Source organism: Oncorhynchus clarkii, chromosome 3, assembly GCF_045791955.1.
Source record: "Oncorhynchus clarkii lewisi isolate Uvic-CL-2024 chromosome 3, UVic_Ocla_1.0, whole genome shotgun sequence".
In the NCBI taxonomy this organism is placed as follows: domain Eukaryota; kingdom Metazoa; phylum Chordata; class Actinopteri; order Salmoniformes; family Salmonidae; genus Oncorhynchus; species Oncorhynchus clarkii.
This window is the reverse complement of record NC_092149.1, coordinates 27,307,005-27,328,517: the sequence shown is the minus strand read 5'-3', so window position 1 is coordinate 27,328,517 and position 21,513 is coordinate 27,307,005. Positions and strand designations below refer to the sequence as shown.

General features: G+C 43.8%; 1 protein-coding gene across 3 annotated transcripts in view; it reads left to right on the top strand.

Moving 5' to 3' along the window:
• The window catches only part of LOC139392123 (Bardet-Biedl syndrome 9), a 210,835-nt gene that overhangs the window by 34,152 nt on the left and 155,170 nt on the right, over positions 1 to 21,513 (top strand). For 2 of the 3 annotated variants that reach the window (XM_071139846.1, XM_071139854.1), the window contains exons 9-15: positions 1,051 to 1,180; positions 5,118 to 5,302; positions 5,421 to 5,497; positions 6,127 to 6,180; positions 6,346 to 6,448; positions 14,146 to 14,250; positions 16,695 to 16,709. In XM_071139846.1, the coding sequence (XP_070995947.1) occupies positions 1,051 to 1,180; positions 5,118 to 5,302; positions 5,421 to 5,497; positions 6,127 to 6,180; positions 6,346 to 6,448; positions 14,146 to 14,250; positions 16,695 to 16,709 (669 nt within the window). The remainder of the gene's footprint in view (positions 1 to 1,050; positions 1,181 to 5,117; positions 5,303 to 5,420; positions 5,498 to 6,126; positions 6,181 to 6,345; positions 6,449 to 14,145; positions 14,251 to 16,694; positions 16,710 to 21,513) is intronic. The other variant, XM_071139862.1, reaches the window with a different exon arrangement.

Genomic DNA, 21,513 nt, shown 5'->3' with positions numbered 1-21,513 from the left:
CCATTTCATTTGCATCGTTCATCTATTAAGGCCAGGATCCCAGGTGACATCGATCACAGTCCTCGATAGTTTTCTCTGGTTGTGTTTTCAGCAGCCACCCGGATAGTATGGCAAATGGCTTCCCGCTATTGGTAATTTGCTGCGGTTTGGTTTTCAATACAGAGAGAGGGAGAGGAACTTTCCGGGCTGCTGACTTTCACATTGTTTTGGCTGGAACTTTAGCGGTTTACCGGCCCGATCTCAGTATTTCACAGGTTTCCCCCTCTGGCCCTCCAATGCAGCTGCCTTTTTTGGCTTGCGTTCTCCTTTTCTCTCGCTCTCTCTCGCTCTCTCTCGCTCTCTCTCTCTCTCGCTCGCTCTCACACACGTCCTCTGTTTTTCTCTCAAGGAGTGATAATACAGCCACTTAACCCCAGCATTGATGATAATCACTTATAATTAGTATACACACACACACACACACACCTCAGGGTAAGGTGTGTTCAGGGAAACCATTGCCACATGTCTGTCTGATACACTGCTATTAATACAGTGCCTGGCCACAGTGGCAGAACAGAACGAACCAGGAGGAGCGAAAGAGGAGAAAATAAATGCTGCTCTATGTAGTGGATGGAGGGAGTCCTATATAAACTGTGTCTGTCATTTCGGCCTTGCCCGCCCCTGCCCTCTATCCATCCAAATGAGGTTGGCTAGGCGTGGATTGTGGGTGCATCTCAGATCTCCCATGGTGGCAGTGACGGTAAATGCTTGTGTGTGTGTGTGTGTGCGCACACACGCCCAAACCCAAAGGCGTTTTCACACCCTCACCCCAGAACTGCTCTGTTTAATTCATTTGTAATGACTTGAGCTCTTTTTGCTTTCTGAATTGTTAAATATTCATTGAAGGTTTATGCACTGGCTTATAGCCTGCCAAAGCAACTCCGAGCAAGTCGATATCCCATTGATGACTGATGGATGGACTGAAGGACTGTATTTATAAACCACTTTTCATTAGGTGTCATGCATCTCCTGTGACTGTATCTAACCTCTGACCCCTCCTTCTCTTCCCAGTGTCTGAAGGCACCACCAACACCCTGGTCGGTAACCATAATAACATGCTGCTGGTGTACCAGGATGTGACGTTGAAGTGGGCCGCCCAGCTCTCCTGTTCCCCCGTGGCTGTCAGGCTCGCTAACTTCCCGTGAGTAGCCCCACCCCACACTCGTTACCATGGCACCCGCTGCTGCTATGTTTGGTATGTTTGTGTCGCCATGAATTTTGTGGTTGTGTACTGTAACCAGGATTGGATCATTTCCATTCTGTCAATTTAGGAAATTAAATTCAAAAGCCCACATTAAACAAAAGAAGAAGAAGTTGTAAGTTAGTCGTTTTTCCATTCATGAATTCCCTCTCTTCAATTGACTTATCTGAATTGGACCCCAAAGTTGATGGTAACTTTACGCCGATACACTTAAACACACAGTGTGTGCTCAGATGCCACTGATCTGATAAGGTAACAGATACCCCTGTGGATGGGAGGATGAAAGGAGGAGAGGAGAGTGGGACTCTAAATGGAAAGGGAGGGGTGGAAGCACTCAGATGGAGCTCCATTCCTGTGCTCCATGGTTGAGTGTCCCTGTGTGTTGGCTCCGTTCCTGTGCTCCATGGTTGAGTGTCCCTGTGTGTTGGCTCCATTCCTGTGCTCCATGGGTGAGTGTCCCTGTGTATCTCAGTAGCTCTGCTCTGTTGGCTCCATTCTAAAGAGCTCTTCTGTCAGCACCAACTAGATGAGCCTCTCTCTGGGTCCTCCCAGAACACAAACATATTTGCATAGCACACACAGTTACACACTCATCCTCCACGCAACCTTACAGAACGCATTCTAGATAGGACATACGTGTAGCTTTCATTCTCTCTCTCTCTCTCTCTCTCTCTCTCTCTCTCTCTGCTGAGCACTACTCTCTCACCCACAGGCATACTCGCGCACACACACACTCTTTGAAGCCCATATGCCAGGTTTATAATTATTATTAGTGTGTTATTATTAATGATCACCTGTTGTCATGGTTATCACCATGAGAAATCCACCCAAATCCCTGAGAGGAAATGATTTCACAATGTCTTACAGCTGGTCAATCAAAACAGTTAAGGGAGTGGTGGACTGTAGTACTAAATGGCCATAATCACACCGCAATTTACAACAATTATTTACCACACAAACAATGATGAATAATGATGCCAAGCATCACATCTGGAGGAAACCTGGCACCATCACTACTGTGAAGCATGGTGGTGGCAGTATCATGCTGTGGGGATGTTTTTCAGCGGCAGGGGCTGGGAAACTAGTCAGGATCGAGGGAAAGATGAATGGAGCAAAGTACAGTGAGAGCCTTGATGAAAACGGAGCAGGTTTTCATCAAGGGTCTTGGTTTCAATCTTGGTTTCATCAGACCAGAGAACCTTGTTTCTCATGGTCTGTGAGTCCTTTAGGTGCCTTTTGGCAAACTCCAATCGGGCTGTCATGTGCCTGTTATTGAGGACTGGCTTCTCTACCATAAAGGCCTAATTGGCGGAGTGCTGCAGAGATGGTTGTTCTTCTGGAAGGTTCTCCCATCTCCACAAAGGAACTCTGGAACTCTGTCAGAGTGACCATCAGGTTCTTGGTCAACTCCCTGACCAAGGCCCTTCTCCCCCGATTGCTCAGTTTGGCTGGGGGGCCAGATCTAGGAAGAGGTGGTTCCAAACTTCTTGGGGTCCTTCAATGCTGCAGAAATGTTTTGGTACCCTTCCCCAGATCTGTGCCTCAACACAGTCTTATACGGACAATTCCTTTGACAGCATGGCTTGGTTTTTGCTCTGACATGCACTATCAACTGTGGGACCTTATTTTAAAATGTAACCTTTTATTTAAGGCAGTTAAGAACAAATTCTTATTTACAGTGGTTGAGTGGGGAACAGTGGGTTAACTGCCTTGTCAGCTTGGGCAGGATGACCATGTCAGCTCTGGGAGCTTGGCCCAACGCTCTAACCACTAGGCTACCTGCCACCCCAGGTGTGTGCCTTTCCAAATCATGTCCAATCAATTGAATTTACCACAGGTAAATGACTAATGATGAGTGAGAAAAATCACACATGCTAACCTCCCCTGTTGGTAATGGTGAGAGATTAGCATGTCTTGGGGGTATGATATTTGACTCTAACTTTTTCACTCATCATTATTCCCGATTCATTCAGGATAATCCTTAATCGTGGTAGCATCCAAAGGAATGTAGAACTGTTTAGAAACATATTCTAGTCCTATTTGTACTGAACAAAAACAAACACAACATGCAGCAATTTAAAATATTTTGAGTTACAGATCATATGAGGAAATCAGTCAATTGAAATAAATTCATTAGGCCCAAATCTATGGATTTCACATGACTTAGCATACAGATACCTTTAAAAAAATGGTCCTCAGGATCTCGTCAAGGTATTTCTGTGCATTCAAATTGCCATTGATAAAATGTCAAATGTAATTGTGTTTGTTGTCCGTAGCTTATGCCTGTCCACACAATAGCCCCACCACCACCATGGGGCACTCTGTTCACAACATTGACGTCAGCAAACCACTCTCCCACAAAACGCCATACATGTGTTCTGGGGTTGAGGCTGGTAGGGCGTACTGCCAAATCTGCCACAAGGCGGCTTATGGTAGATAAATGAACATTCAATCCTCTAGCAAAACCTCTGGTGGACATTCCTGCAGTCAGCATGCCAATTGCATGCTCCCTCAACTTGAGACATCTGTGGCTTTGTGTTGTGTGAATAAACTGCACATTTTAGAGTAGCCTTTTATTGTCCCCAGCACAAGGTGCACATGTGTAATGATCATGCTGTTTAATCAGCTTGATATGCCACACTTGTCAGGTGGATGGATTATTTTGTCAAAGGAGAAATGCTCGCTAACAGGGATGTAAACAAATTTGTCCGCACAATTTGAGAGAAATTAGCTTTATCTGCGTATGGAACATTTTGGGAAACTTTTATTTCCGCTCATGAAATATGGGACCAACACTTTACATGTTGCGTTTATATTTTTGTTCAGTGTACAATAAAAGTGACTCCAAAACTACACAATACATGACTTACCATTCATTCCTATTGGGCACTAAATAATCTGAAACCTCAAATTCATCCAACAAGTTTGTAGAGTCACGAGCTGGATGTAATCATTACGTGCTAGGAATATGGGACCAAATACTAAACTTTTGACTACTTTATTTATAAGAAATTGCAGTGTTAATCATTTTGACCTCTACCTTTTTTTTAGGATTTTTTTTTTTACTTGTTAAACAAAATCTCCTTATCTGAGCACTTGTATTACTATGAAATAGAATTTCCCAAATAGTTTTTGCGTACAATATAGCTCAGTATTTTTATTATTTTATTTTATACAGTCATTATTGCTCATCTTTATCAAGCGACAAATAACTTATCCGATTGAGACTTTCTGGATTGAATAACAATGAAAAATACCTTGCATATGGACAAAAGGGAAACGGAACACTTGAACTGGACTTTAGACCTGATGGGAAAGAAACACGCACAAGCACACAGGCACACAATTAGAGAACATGCTTGAGTTTGATAGAATAGTGTTATAGTGATGACATTTTATTTGGATGGCTGAGTGGGTAGGTTGAGTAGGTCAATCCCTCCCCTGTGGCGGCAGGGCTGCTGCTTTTTATGGGGGGCTTTAGAAATGGGGGAGGGCTGGTTTGGAGGGGAGAGGGAGTAGTTGTGAATGTGCCCCTGCAGCAGTAAAAGGGGGGTTTATACCCCCCCTCAGTCGCCCTCTCCTGCAGGTGTGGGACTTACTACTCCTCTGGGCTGGAAACCCCCTGTGTGTGGGGGGGTGTTACTGCCTCACTGCCCTGGCACCACAACACATCTGTAACCAGTTACCACACACACTGCATCACATCTCCTAACTTGTTTTTTTTTCTGTCCCTGTCATTATCTTGTTCTATCTCTCTTCTATATTCTCTATCTCTGAATGATGGGTGCTGAGAAGCTGCTATGAAACTGTTTTTCCTCACAAATCATATAGCAGTTTTTCTGTTTCTGACCAAGGCGGATGTTTCAACCCCCCATAGGGACCTGAAGGGTGTGGTGGTGACCCTGAGCAATGAGGGCCACCTGCAGTGTTCCTACATGGGCACAGACCCCTCCTTCTTCTCCACGCCCAAGGTGGACGCCCGCGAACAGGACTACTCCCAGATCGACACTGAGATGAAGAGTCTGCAGAGAGTCATCAGACAGGCCACCAGGACCCAGGCTGGTAGGACACACACACACACACACACACACACACACACACACACACACACACAGCGTGAACAGATTGTGTGTATTTGTGTATTGTAGGACATTTCCTGACTCCTTCTTCTCTGTTGTAGATATTCTTCCTGTCGCAGAGACAGATGAGGATCTGACTGTTACAGCCACAGTCTCCACTAACATGGACAGCACATCGGTGAACACACACACACACACACACACACACACACACACACACACTGAAATGGGCACAGACGTTTGTTGTACTATCCTTGTGGGGTCCAAACAATTGAATTCCACTCAGTATCCTATTTTCCCCAACACTTCAAATCAAATGCATTTATAAAGCCCTTTTTACATCAGAAGATGTCACAAAGTGCTTATACATAAACCCATCTTAAAACAGATGTAGAAGCCCAACCGAGCTCTAACCTTAACTCCTAAACCTAACCCTAACTCCTAAACCTAATCCTAACTCCTAAACCTAACCCTAACTCCTAAACCTAACCCTAACTCCTAAACCTAACCCTAACTCCTAAACCTAACCCTAACTCTTAAACCTAACCCTAACTCTTAAACCTAATCCTAACTCCTAAACCTTATCCCTAAACCTAAAATAGCCCTTTTACTTGTGGCGACCGGTGAAATGTTCCCACTTGTCCTAACTTCCTTTGTTTTACGATCCTTGTGAGGACGATCGTGAGGACCAGAAGTGAAGGCTGCACATACAGTAGATTGAGAGACAGAGGGAAAGAGTGAAGGCACACACAATGAAGGCTGCACATACAGACTGGTATATCCTGACATTCTTTCTAATCTCTATAGCAAGCGCTCATCCCGGACATTGATGGTCTACCCGTCCCCTCAGTCACAGTGAAGGTATGTGTCGCACACTTGCTGACTTCTTCAAGACGCAGACATCAAGGCTAATTTCATTTGACTTACTCGTCTAACTATTTTAGCTGCAACTTGAGAAATGAAATGTGAAATGTCTTCCTCTGTTTCTGTTTTTCTCCTCCCTCTCCATCCATCTCGCTTTCTCAGATCAAGGTGACGAGTCGCTGTGCGTTACAGGGTCCTAAACTGACTGTGTGTGTTCAGCCTCCACTGGCTGTCACCCAGGATCAGCTTGTGTTGGAACCTCTGGGTAAGTCTCCTTCTCACCTCCTTATCTTTATAGAGAGTGAGTGAATGACAGAAAGAACATGTGCTTTCCCCTGTGGGCTCAGACATTATCAGTATGAGACAGCAGACATGAAAGGTTCTATAATCTGAATGAATGAAACAGAGGTACATGGTCACCTTGACACGGTCAAGCAAACACTGTAAACTCTCACCCAAAGCAAACAGAACAGTCTGCTACCTCAACCTTCCCAATTCCTAGAAACCGGTTTCATGTTATCAGTTTTATCACAGTGTCTGAGAGCAGTGCGTGATGTGGGAACATTTAAAGAAAAGTCTGGTAGCCCTAAAAGTGTTAAGTCCTGTATGTCTGCCTAGCTGGGATCCATTTTTCCACTAGCCTACTCTAGTTTAGTAGAGGTGTTGGAGATTATAGATCCACATTTTGAAGCAAAGGTTTTCTTCGTCATTTAAGATGGCTGTAAGTCATGACAGCTAAAAGATTAGTTAGGTAATGCGTACGTAACCATGGCAGTCATCACAACGCAGCAGATTAAACACACACACGGTGAACCAGCGATGACTCGGTGTGTTTATGCCACGCTCTTTGTCTCCCACACACAGAAACCTGGCGCTGCTCTCCACCAGTCTATCAGCAGCCCTTTGCTGTAAAACCCAAGGCCCCAAACCACACAAACACACACACACACCCCTCTACCCCACTCTATCCATACCTGACCCCACCATGGATGTGTTTGGCCCAGGATAGAAAAGTTTGACGTTAGATTTCCAGGACCACCTAGATGTACAGCCAGTCAAACCTTTTTAATGGGACTTTTGACTCATTGAATGATTTTGTCCAGAATGACCGGATTTGGCCCATACTGTGTCTTGTTGAAGTGCACAGTGTAGTGTACACACACATACCACATGTTTTAGTTTCTCTCCCTGCCTCTCAATCTGTTATATATCTATAAACTCAGGCTGCAATTTGGGGCGTTTCTTGATGTGGGTGCTCCTTGATGTCAGGAAACGCTCGTTGGTGCCTGCGATTGGTCAGTCAATTGATACCTGCCATTGGTCAGTTACAGTTTTATGAGGCTGATGGTTTTTCGACACAGATGATTTGATAACAGCCAGTTAAACCGTTTTAATGGGACTTTTGACTAATTGAATGATTTTGCCCAGAATGACCAGATTTGGCCCATACGGTATCTTGTTGAAGTGCACAGTGCAGTGTACACACGTTTTAGTTTCTCTTTCCCTCTGTCTCTCAATCTACTATATCTCTATAAACTCCATCTTCATCTGTCTCTGAGTCCCACACTCTCTTTCTCCTCCTCTATCTCTCTCTTGTCACCTTTATCTCCATCTCCCACACTTTCTGCTTTTAGCTTTTTCTCTACAGATCTCCCTCTCACACTCACTCCCTTCCTCTGACGTCTTGTCTGTTTTTTGTTATTGGGAATGGGGAGCTCGAGCTGCCCAGTTAGACTCTGTGTATTGGAGTGTGTGAGTTTGGCACAGACCAACAGACCAATGCCCATGTGTCTTTGATTCTTTGACTGTGTGTGTGTGTGTATGCCACCGCAGGATGCTCTGTTTAGAAACTCCATCCCTCCGCTCAGCTTGGCCTGTCCTGGGTTCGTGGGGGAGGCAGTGCCTTCTGATTTTTATTGTTATTTCACTCTTTATTCATCTCAGATGGCAACCCAGTCCCCCTGTCCTGTCCACCACACTACCTCCTTTGTTCTCTGTCTCTCTGTCTGTCTCTCGCTCTGTCTCTGTCTCTCCTCTTTCCCTGGTTACAAGTTTGGTATTCTGATTTAAATCACAAAGTAGTGCATTTCTAGATAAGAACCAAATCTTCCATTAATACATAAGTACACACTGACAGTAACACCCAGCCCCCGCCCCCCCGCACACGCGCACACGCACACACATGCACACAAACACCTCAGAGGTGGCTTTCATCCTTACCTCATAATCATCATATGATACAGACCTGGGAAACCTGGTGGATTGTTAAGCCTGTCAGTGTGCCAGGTAGAAATCTAAACCAGTCAACTGGGCAGGTCTCAAGGACTCACACCCCCCACTGATATGATAGTAGTTGCATTACATTGCTATAAAAAAACACTACTGCTCTAAAGTTTTAGAACACCAACTCATTCAAGGGTTTTTCATTATTTTTACTATTTTCTACATTGTACAATAATAGTGAAGACATCAACTATGAAATAACACATGGAATCATGTAGTAACCAAAAAAGTGTTAAACAAATCCAAATATATTTTATATTTGAGATTCTTCAATGTAGCCACCCTTTGCCTTGGTGACAGCTTTCCACACTCTTGGCATTCTCTCAACCAGCTTCACCTGGAATACTTTTCAGGCTTGAAGGAGTTCCTACATATGCTCAGCACTTGTTGGCTGCTTTTCATTCATTCTGCGGTCCGACTCATCCCAAACCATCTCAATTTGGTTGAGGTCTGAGGATTGTAGAGGCCAGGGCATTTGATGCAGCACTCTATTACTCGCCGTCTTGGTAAAATAGCCCTTACACAGCCTGGAGGTGTGTTGGGTCATTGTCCTGTCGAAAAATAAATGATAGTCCCACTAAGCCCAAACCAGATGGGATGGCGTATCACTGCAGAATGCTGTAGTAGCCATGCTGGTTAAGTGTGTCTTGAATTCTAAATAAATCACAGACAGTGTCTCCAGCAAAGCACCCCCACATCCTCCTCCATGCATTACGGTGGGTAATACACATGCAGCGATCATCCGTTCACCCACACCACGTCTCACAAAGACACAGCAGTTGGAACCAAAAATCTCCAATTTGGACTCCAGACCAAAGGACACATTTCCACCAGTTTAATGTCCATTGCTCATGTTTTTTGGCCCAAGCAAGTCTCTTCTTCTTATTGGTGTCCTTTAGTAGTGGTTTCTTTGCAGCCATTTGACCATGAAGGCCTGATTCACGCAGTCTCCTCTGAACAGTTGATTTTGAGATGTGTCTGTTACTTGAACTCTGTGAAGCATTTATTTGGGCTGCAATTTCTGAGAATGGTAACTCTAATGAACTTATCCTCTGCAGCAGAGGTAACTCTGGGTCTTCCTTTCCTGTGCCGGTCCTTATGAGAGCCAGTTTCATCATAGCGCTTGATGGTTTTTGCGACTGCACTTGAAGAAACTTTCAAAGTCCTTGAAATGTTCTGTATTGACTGACCTTCATGTCTGAAAGTAATGATGGGCTGTCGTTTCTCTTCGCTTATTTAATTTGTTCTTGCCATATTATGAACTTGGTCTTTTACCAAATAGAGCTATGTTCTGTATACCCCCCCCCAACCTTGTCACAACACAACTGCATTAAGAAGGAAAGAAATTCCACAAATTAGCTTTTAAGAAGGCAAACCTGTTAATTGAAAAGTCATTCATGAAGCTAGTTAAGCGAATGCCAAGAGTGTGCAAAGCTGTCATCAAGGCAAAAGGTGGCTATTTGAAGAATCTCAAATTTAAAATACATTTTGATTTCACTTTTTTTGGTTGCTACATGATTCCATATGTGTTATTTCATAGTTTTGATGTCTTCACTATTATTCTACAATGTAGAAAATAGTTTAAAAAAATAAGAAAAAAACTTAAATGAGTATGGGGCTAAAACTTTAGACTGGTAGTATATGTTAAGTGAGTCTTATCTGATGGTCCTGCTTCGTGGAACGTACCACAGAGAGGCTTTGGGTGGATTGCTCTAACAGACCCTACACAGGGATGTGACCTGTCTTGACCCCAAAAGGTCAAAGGTGGCCATTTAGCGCCCTGCTGATCTGTCCCCGAGATCCCTAATGGGTCTCTGCAAGTGTCAGTATGTGCCCCCACACACACACCCTAACACCAAAACACTACAATGGTTAATACTATTGCAGACACTCTCTCACACACATGCACAAACATTCTCTCTTTTACAGTCTCTTTCACGGTCTCACACATGCTAACATACACAATGATTCTCTCAGTGGCGCGCGCGCACACTCTTTGCACTCCAAACACCCTCAACACACTTTCCCTCTCTGCTCTGTGTGCGGTGCGCATTACCCTGCCGACCCCTCTTGACCCGTCTTCTCCAAGGGGTGGGTGGCCGAGGTCACCTAAGGTCAAAGCGAAATGTCCTCCACTTAGCTCAGGCCCTGAGGGAAGGAGTGAGTGGGAGAAGGAAGGAGAGGGGGGAGTGGGGAGAAGGAAGGAGAGGGGGGAAGGAGATACGAGGGGGATTTGTGTCCTGTTCCTTTGTTGTTATTGTTGTTCTACGCTGGGTGCTAATGGTGTGGTAACACTTAGACTGTCTGGTCACTAGTTGCTCGCGGCGTCAGGGTCGAGGGGTTAAAAGCAAGCCTGCCCCCGTTTTTGAAAAGGAGAGTGATGGAGGGAGAGGGCTCGTCATGCTGTCAGAGCGTCTGACTGAGCGCAGAGAAAGTGCCGGTCCTTTTGGTTTCTCTGCCTCTTCTCCCACTCTCTGCCTCTTTTTCTTCCTTTGACGCTCTCTCCCCTCGTAATCTGTTTCTTTCTTTTTTCTCCACTCAGCCACCATCTCTCCTCCTCTCTGGCGCTGTGTGTGCTCATGTTAAGGGTTCTTGTCTGACCTTTGACTGCCTCCATGTATAGTAGAAGGGTGTTGGGGCCCAGGGGGTAGCACCAACTCCGTGTCAGCAGGAAGAGCCAGGGACAGAGAAGAATACAACGAGAGAGATGGAGAAGAGGGAAACAGACGACCTGCCAACCTGCACACTTTTTGCGTACCATGCAGGCAATTTCAAATCAAAGTACGCTGGTACAAAAAACACCCCTAAAATACAAATATGGTGTAATTGCAGACTGCAATTTGGGGCGTTTCTTGATGTGCGTGCTCCTTGATACCAGGAAATCGGTCAGTTCCGGTGTTATGAGACTAATGGTTTTTTGACACGTTTGTTTTCATAACAGGTTAGGATAACTAGCGTGACATGTTAGGATAGTTAACGTGGCCGGCATCAATGGGTGTAACTTGACATGAAGAAACGGCGATGTAAAAAAATAACGCCCCTAATTGCACTAATACTTTCCTTCCCAGGAAGTTATGTTAGACTGTTAGTCCTATGTTAATGAATCAATTCTTCATCTGTCATCTTGATATCGCTATATGTCAACAGTAGGCTGCTAATGATGTGATTATAGTCAGTTCACCAACGGCAACAAGGCATGTTGAATGAATGGTAGTCTAGTAGTCAGACCGAACTTGATGGATGAGGTCAGGGATGGAGATCTGGAACTGACTCATATTGGCCTAGTTCAGTTGTTTCATATTCTAAATAGCCTACAGTCAGCTAGACTACCGCAGTCAGCTAGACTGCCGCAGTCAGCTAGACTGCCGCAGTCAGCTAGACTGCCGCAGTCAGCTAGACTACCGCAGTCAGCTAGACTACTACATTGCATCCAGTAATTGAATTATTCAAATGTTTTATTTTCTCCCCAAACAAAATTAAGCCAGTTTACATTTTCACTAGACTATCCACATAAAGACACCCATTAATGAGAATAATCATTACCCCTAAATTGAATCTATAAAAATTTGCAAGTGTCAATGAAACCACCTCAATTTAGTAAGGTGTCCAATCAATAACGCATATTTTTACCAACGGGTATAATAACATAATTGTGTAAATAATCCTCTTAGAAAACCAATGGTCCAAACCTCACCTCCCTATCACAATCCGTTCAAAAGGTTATTGTGGTTTTTACCCTTGTAGGATGGCCAGAATTAGGGTGGTTTTAAATGAATGAAAAGAAAGTGGTGAACATTTTGGAAAATGTTATCACGTCATCTAGGCTGGATTCGGTGTGAGAATTAAGGCTACTGGCTACCTGACAGGCTCACTCGAATCCGCAAGACATAAAAATATAGAAGTAAGATGGATATGGATTTTGAGACATGACATTAGGTTACGAAATCCAACTTTTTTATGTCATGTTTCAGAAATACCCCCCTGAACATTTCAGAACATGAATAATCATATTTGTCTTGGTAAAATGTATTTTATAACATAAGGAAGTGAAATTTCAGCACCAAAGTGCTAGGCAGAGTGGGTGGAAACCCTACACAAGACCTCTGTGTTGGCTACATTGTTTGATATAATTTAAGACTCTAGGTTTCAGGAAATGGCAGTTACATGTTTTTGAAAAATGCAAAATTCTCCAACTTCCTGAGAGGGAAGTTGACTGACCCCCTCCAGACCTCTCCCTACCCAACCTTAGGGTCTACATCAGCACCACCCTGTCAGAAAATCTTAGGGAGAGACCAATATTGTACATTTAAACACATTTCTAGTTAGCTCTGAAGCAAAACCAATTACCAAGTACCCATAACAGTCTACCATTCCTAGTGAGCCAGTCTTCTGCCAACATCATTTATTAGGCTAAAAAAGGTGCACTTGCCTTTTGATTTGAGCAGTGTGGGTGTCGTGCCACTGTGCTGAAGTGGTACAATTCTCAATGTTGGAAAAAGTATCCAATTGTCATACTTGAGTAAAAGTAAAGATATATCTTAATAGAAAATGAATCAAGTGAAAGTCACCCAGTAAAATAGTACTTTAATGAAAATCTAAAAGTATTTTGTTTCTAAATATACTTAAGTATAAATCATTTCAAACTGTTTATATTAAGAAAACCAGATAGCATAATATTTTTTGTTGTTGTTGACAGATAGCCAGGGGTGTACTCCAGCACAGACATAATTTAACAAACAAAGCATTTGTGTTTAGTGAGTCCGCCAGATCAGAGGCAGTAGGGATGACCAGGGATGTTCTCTTGATAAGTGTGTGAATTGGACCATTTTCATGTCCTGCTAAGCATTCCAACTTTTGAGTGTCAGGGAAAATGTATGGAGTAAAAAGTACATTATTTTCTTTAGGAATGTAGTGAAGTAAAAGTAAACGTTGTACTTTAAAGTATTTTTAGGTACTTTACACAACTGAAAATTCTTCATGGTTGGCAGGTTTTAGACAAGGAAAGGTGGACAGATTGAAAATGAAAAGATAGCTAGATGGTCTGTGAAATCCCTTCACTACAGACAGAGAGAGCAGGACACAGACAGACATACAGAGTAGGGTGCTTGATATGTGTGTAGTGGGGAATCCTGGCACATGCCCCTGGCTCAGTCACCTGTGCCGGCCCTACTCTGCTCTGGGCTCCATACGTCACGCCTCATTACCACACCACCTGACGTATGGTCGGTGTGCCCATTCAAACAGGGCTCTGTGTAACTTGTGTGTGTAACTTGGCTCGACCTCTCTCCAAAGCCATTAGCTGAAATCTGGCCTTTCCTCCCAGGCAGTTTTTGATCCCCATCTACCTTCTCTCTCTGACTCTGTTAGGGTATTAGAACTGGCCTCAAATCATCACCCTCCTCTTTGTGCCACAGGCACCCTTTCTCTGTGTGTATGTTAGAGTTGCCTGGTTAATGTTGTTAACCCTGCTGTCTTCACCTCTGGTCGAGATGTTTGAGCATGTAACTATGTGTGAGACTGAGAGTATGTGACTGTGTATGTTTTTAGGCCTGGTAAGTGTTGCGAATACTGTTTCCTGTCCCTTCCACACTTTTTAAAGTGCTGAGTCGTCATGTCTGTGTTTTGACAGTGTGTTGTGTGTCTAAAACTGTGTTTTTTTTGTGTGTCTTTTTTATACAGGTGTTGGGTCTACCACTGTGGTGGCATTCTCTGCCTTCCTGAATGGGCAGTATCCACCAGCAGACCTGACAGGAGACGTGGCCGTATCTTACAGCTCTCCTACAGGTACACACACTGACAACCTCTTAAACACGTCGGAAACATATCACACTTGCCTCATCTCTCTCATGAATGGATGCTTTTAGGTTTCCCTGTCTGGGACTTATCTTACAGTAAGTCCATAGAAGTCCTGACTTCTGTCTGTAACAGCTCTGACATCTGTCTGTAACAGCTCTGACATCTGGCTGTAACAGCTCTGACGTATGGCTGTAACGAGATGGACTGACTGTAACAGTGCTGACATCTGACTGTAACAGTACTGACATCTGACTGTAACAGTACTGACATGTCTGTAACGAGATGGACTGACAGTAACAGTGCTGATAGCTGGCTGTAACAGTACTGACCTATGTCTGTAACGAGATGGACTGACAGTAACAGTGCTGATAGCTGGCTGTAACAGTGCTGACATCTGGCTGTAGCAGCTCTGTACCCTTTAAAACCACTGAATGGGTAACAGCAGACTCAACTCAGCACTGTATCCATCGAAGCATCTGGTTCCAGGCAGTATGTATTTCTGGAAGACATTACTCTCCCCTCGAACCAACAAAACCCCTCTTTATTTCAATTAAAATGTCATGGGTTTTATTATTTCACTTGATTCAAAGCGGCTCACTAAAAAGCGGCATTTATACTATTGTTTCCCTTGGACTGTCTGTGTTGGCAGCGCCTTGTGGAAAGGTTCCCTGAAAGCACATTAAATGTGAAATGGCTTGGAAATACCGAGGCGTTTTTTTATTTTATTGTGATGCTAAAAATAGCGGGGGTGGAAAGAGAGGAGCCTGGAGTTTTTCACAGGGCCTTCCAGCGACGGCTGCCCTGTGTTTTGATCAGTAAGACATTACTTAGATCACAGTAACGGAGAGAAGAGATGTACTGACAGCAGGGGTAGGAGGGATGGCTACACACACACACACCTGTGGATAAATGACTGTTTAGTGGACTATATTTATTTTTGTGTGTGTGTGGATGTGTTAGCCCAGTGGCTAGGTGTTAGACAGAGCAGTGTTAATCTCCATTAGCACTCCTCTCCTCTGAATGCCTGGCTGGAATGGGAGGAATGCAGCCGTCTATACTGGGGGCTTTCTCTCCTACCGCTGCACCCAGAGGCAACGATTACAACTCAAAAATTCTCTGTTACTGTCTACTCTCCTTTTCCTAGAGCCCATCAAAGGGATTTGCAGTAGTGCTCTCTCACTGTCCACAAATGAATGTAGTAGGGCCATGTTAGGGGCCATCCACTGTCTGAAATCAATTAGTTGACATTCATTTTTAATCACACCAGCCTCTACGTGTTTTGTGTTTGTTTGTGCATATATCTGTCCATTTCCCCTCTATCTGTATATTTGTCTTGTGTTCTGCTCCATTTGACCTGTGCTAAATCTCTGCCCCGCTCTCCTCTCCTTTCCTCGGCAGCCAATGTGGCTACACCCAGAGAGAAGGGGAGAGAGGTGGCTGCCTTTCATCAGCGCTAACAAAGCATGAAATACACAAGCACAGCACCGGGGGCATGCTGCAGTTTAATAGTCAATCTGGCCCTCATTGACTGTGCTGCTAGACTGCTAGAGGAATCAGTGGCACATGATTCAGTGTAGAGCTCATTCCTCAGTCATTGAAACACATTCAGCACCACCTTGAGTCCTCCAGCATTTAATTAACTTCACTCACTGTCAAACGAATTACTGTGTAGTTGATTGTGTGTCATTGATTATGTCAATAACAGAGGTTTAGCAGAATATTTTTTTTTCTCTCAATTGAATCATTATAGAATGAATCCGTCCACAGCTGGCTGATAATGTGTTTTGCAGACTAGAACCATTTTGTCTCCTGAATTGATGTTAAACTGAGTGTGCTTGGCTGGTTGTCGGTTATTCTTGGCCGTCTGTAGCTACAGTAGTCGATGTCTCTGTTTTTAGACTGTCTGTATTCTGTCAGTCTGGTACTTAAGCCTAGAAGGTCTGTTCTGTTATTCTGTCTGTCTTATTGTCTATTGTCAGTCTCAAGCCTGCTGTCTGTGTCTAAGGTAGAGCCTTTGCCTTCTGAGCACACATTTAATAAAAGAGACCGACAGTGACTTATGTGCGGATGGGGTGCATCAAGATTTGTTGGCATCATCATTCAGCAATCAACAGGAGTTTACTTTCACCTGTTCAGTTCTTCATTTGGTGCAGATAAAGGAGAAGACGCGAGGAGAGGACTCCACTTTCCAGAGAGATGAGAACAGGGAGACGATAGAGGTGGAACGGAGTGGAGGAGGGAGAGACTAAAGCAGGGGATGAAGTAGTGAGGGAGGGATGAAGGCAGGGATGAAGGGAGGGGGTGAAAGGGGGCAGGGATGTGTGTAAAGTGAATGAGTGGGCTCCAGTGTTTACGTGCCCTGGGCCAGGGCCCTTTAAAGTGACTGTGTTGTGTTTGTGTTTCCCCTGCTTTGCTGCTGGCCCATATGAAAGAGCTCAACCCTGCAGGTAAGTAGACTGGGCTCTGCTCTGGGAAGCACAGGAAGAGCCCACAGCCCACTGTTTATGTTCCCCCGTAACTCGATATAGCTAGAGAGAGACACACACACACACACACACACACACACACACACACACACACACAGTTTCACATACACACTTTTGGTTACACGTACTGTACACATGGGCACACCATGTACACATGCAGACACTTATGCACTTGTATCTACTAGCTCCCACACACATACACAGACTATATATTACGGCTAAATAGTTGGGTGTCTAGTTCTGAGTAGCGTTTGTTTATTTCTGTCTGTCCGTGCCTCTGTCTGTTCATATGTGCTGTGATACAGTAGATGTCCTCCCTTTGATCAGTGACACACACACAGACGTTTCATTGCATCGATGACATCATTACAGCTGCACAATGAACAGGATCCCTTACGTTCGCCCTGGGGTCAAATAAACAGAGTGGTCAGAGAGACTTGACACACTCAGTGAGATATCATGCAGTATGACTAGTGCTGTTGTAATCAGGCTGCTGAGGTTCCAGACTACTTCCATTATCCATTGAGAGAGGATGATTGACAGCACATGTTGCTGTGTGTTGACAGGACATGTTGCTGGGTGTGCTTAAAAGCAACGATTTTAGGGAAAATAATATTCATATTCAACTTTGGAGAAAAGTAGCCCACTCTCATAACTACTACAGAAACCCTCATAGGCCTCATATCTACCAGTGACCCCATAGTGAGGTCAGGTGTGTCGACCATGAGTTGGCAACAGAGGGCAACAATGACAGCTCAGGTGAGACAATACACACACACATGGCCCATGAAAGTAAATCACAGTGGCGAGTGAGGGTCGTAACTCTGCCGTGGCTGCCTGAGAATACACAGGGGGTGTCTGGGATACGGTGTGTGAAGAGGTGGGACCAGTTTAGATTTACAGGCAGGACGTCCCCCTCTTCCTAAACACACACACTGTTTGTCTTTAGAGAGTGCCGACTAGTCAATGGCGGCTGGGGACCTGAATTGGGAAAAATGTTTCCCCTAGTCCTTTCTGGTCTCAGTCTTCTCTCTTACTATCATTCCTTTCTTCTCACTCCTTTTCTCCCTCCAGCTTTTTCCTTCATCCTCAGTCAGTCCCCTCTACACCCCCCCCTCATTCTTTCAACCACACCCCTCATTGATGGAGGATATTTATTTTAGCTGATCCTGCAGCAATTGGGATTAGTTGCCCATTTGAAAACATTTGAAGATCCTTTAACCATCAATATTCTAGTAGTTTAAAGGCCAACAGTGTGTCTGTGGTCAAACGTCCTCTCGATTCGACACCCTTCAATTACCTCAATATGAGTTTTCACAGTGAAGATGCTTTTAAAAAGCCACGTCTACAGGTTACTCTACAGAAAAACACAATAACAAAAAAAGAGAGAAAGAGGGAGAAAAGAAAAGGGGGGGAAAAGAGGAAGCGAGGGAAGGATAATTGAAGAGAGGGACGTAGGGAGAACACTGTGTCTATACTCTGGGTCCCTAAGGTTGTGATTTTGCTCCATTATATTAGTGTTTGTTGCTACATGAGCCGGGGCGATGTAAAGCCCCTACAGTACACAGCTTAGGTTACCTGGCCAGACATAACAGGGAAGGATTATACTCGCACTGGCTAGCGATGGGCCTGGCCCGCTACTGGAAAAGACCCTGCGCTTTCTCTTCTCCACATTTATTCTTTCTCGCCCTCTCAGCTCTCTTCCTCGAGAGCGAGCGACTCTTGCACTGTTTTCGCTCTATTGCTATGCCTCGTCTTGAATGCTTTTTCTCTCTTTCATTCCCTTTCCGTCTTGTCTTTCTATTAATCGCTCTCTCTTGCTCTCTTTATCACCTTTCCCTCTTTCCCTATTTCTCTTTTCTCTCTTGTGAAAGGATGGAAAAGGGAATTTCCCCCCGAGCAGTCTCTCACTCTCTCTCTGTTATTCCAGCCAGGGTTCTGGCCAGCTCAGCATCGTCAGCCAACTCTGGAAGAGTTATGGTTGGCCACCTCGGCCTGTAATGTTCCCCAGTGCTGTTTTAGGAGTTCCCTTAACTAGAGATCCTCCAAAAACATCCACAACTCGCTTATTTGAGATGTTTGTGAGTCTCACTCACAGATTGTTTTTAATTGTATTTATTTAACCTTTCAATGAGCCCTTCCTGGTTAAATAAGATTTGAAATCTCTTTTTCAAGAGCGTCGTGGCCAAGATGGGCAGCACCAAGTCATTACACAATTACAGTAAGACAACATGAAAAACTACAAGTAATCTAGTAAAAACCATAGAATTCACAAGAGCATAACAAAATCTTAAAACAGCAAATTAAAAACATTGACAGGTCAGGGAATCAGTCTCAAAATCCTTCATCGGTGATTTAAAAACACCAATCGGGACAAGTTCTTCCAGTTTAAAAGTATTTTGTAAGGCGTGCCAAGCCGATGGCGCAGAGTACATAAAAGCCCTTTTACCAAATTCAGTTCGGACATTTGGAACAGATAAAGTCCTGCAAACGAAGAGATTACCCACCATGTTTCTGAACAATAAAAATGCCAAAATAAAATGGTAGTAAACCCCAAAATGGCTTTGTAAATAAAAGTATGCAAGTGACTGAGCCTACGAGTGACTAGAGAAGGCCAGCCAACCCTGGTATACAAAGTGCAGTGGTGCGTCAGGGTTTTGCAGTTTAAAATGAATCTCAATGTGCCATGGTAAAGGCTGTCAATTGATCTCAAACACTGAGCGGAAGCATTCACATATAAAATATCCCCATAGTCTAGTGAAGGCATGCATGTAGCTGATACTAGCCTCCTGGCTTCAAAATAAAAACAAGCCTTATTCCTAAAATAAAAAATTTTGGATTACATTTTTTGTAAGTTGTTGATAATGCAATTTAAAAGACAGGCCATTGTCAATTAAAATTCCAAGATATTTATGAGGTTACAGTCTCAATCTCATTGCCCTGACAGGTAGTAATAGGTGAAAGGTTCAGAGATCTATTTCTTGATTTAGAAAACACCATTAGTTTAATTTTGTCAGTATTGAGGAGAAGCTTCAATTGACACAAGGTCTGTTGAACAGTATAAAAAGCAGTTTGCAAGTTCTGGAAAGCTTTTGTGAGAGACAAGGAACAACAATACATAACAGTATCATCAGCATAAAAGTGAAGTTGCGCATTTAGCAAATTTTGTCTAAATTACTTATATAAATAGTGAATAAGAGGGGACCAAGAACAGAGCCCTGGGGCACACCATTACAGACAGACAATTTTAACAGACATGAGCCCGTCAAATTGAGTGCTATCAGACAGATAGTTAGCAAACTATGCAACTGCATGCTCCGAAAGACCTACACTCAACAATCTCTGCCTCAGTATAGCATGATCAACTGTATCAAAAGCCTTAGAGAAATCAATAAAAAGTGAGACATAGTGCTGTTTTTTTTGTCAAGGGCTTCAGTGATATATCATTGAAATCCTTCATGGCTGCTGTAATTGTGCTATGCTTCTTCCTGATGCCCGATTTGGTACATTGATAAAATAGAGTTAGTTTCAAGTATTTTCACCAGGGGTGACAGCTTTGAGATTGGCTTATTTTTTTATTTTATTCTTTATTTAACCAGGTAGGCTAGTTGAGAACAAGTTCTCATTTACAACTGCGACCTGGCCAAGATAAAGCAAAGCAGTGTGACACGAACAACAACACAGAGTTACACATGGAATAAACATACATACAGTCAATAATACAATAGAAAAAGTCTATATACAGTGTGTGCAAATGAGGTAGGATAAGGGAGGTAAGGCAATGAATAGACCATAGTGGCGAAATAATTACAATATAGCAATTAAACACTGGAGTGATAGATGTGTGCAAGTAGAGATACTGGGGTGTAAAGGAGCAAAGTAAATAAAATAAATAGCCCATCCCCATACTGTTATTTACAGATGTGCTATGTACAGGTACAGTTATCTGTGAGCTGCTCTGACAGCTGGTGCTTAAAGCTAGTGAGGGAGATATGAGTCTCCAGCTTCAGTGATTTTTGCAGTTTGTTCCAGTCATTGGCAGCAGAGAACTGGAAGGAAAGGTGGCCGACTGAGGAATTGGCTTTGGGGGTGACCAGTGAAATATACCTGCTGCAGCGTGTGCTACGGGTGGGTGCTGCTATGGTGTCCAGTGAGCTGAGATAAGGCGGGGCTTTACCTAGCAAAGACTTATAGATGACCTGGAGCCAGTGGGTTTGGCGACGAGTATGAAGCGAGGGCCAGCCAATGAGAGCATACAGGTCGCAGTGGTGGGTAGTATATGGGCTTTGGTGATGAAACAGATGGCACTGTGATAGACTGCATCCAATTTGCTGAGTAGAGTGTTGGAGGCATTTTGTAAATGACATCGCCGAATACAAGGATCGGTAGGATAGTCAGTTTTATGAGGGTATGTTTGGCAGCATGAGTGAAGGATGCTTTGTTGTGAAATAGGATGCCGATTCTAGATTTCATTTTGGAATGGAGATGCTTAATGTGGGTCTGGAAGGAGAGTTTACAGTCTAACCAGACACCTAGGTATTTGTAGTTGTCCACATATTCTAAATCAGAACCGTCCAGAGCAGTGATGCTGGACGGACGGGCAGGTGTGGGCAGCGATCAGTTGAAGAGCATGCATTTAGTTTTACTTGCATTTAAGAGCAGTTGGAGGCCACGGAAGGAGAGTTGTAATGCATTGAAGCTCATCTGGAGGTTGGTTAACACAGTGTCCAAAGAAGGGCCAGATGTATACAGAATGGTGTCGTCT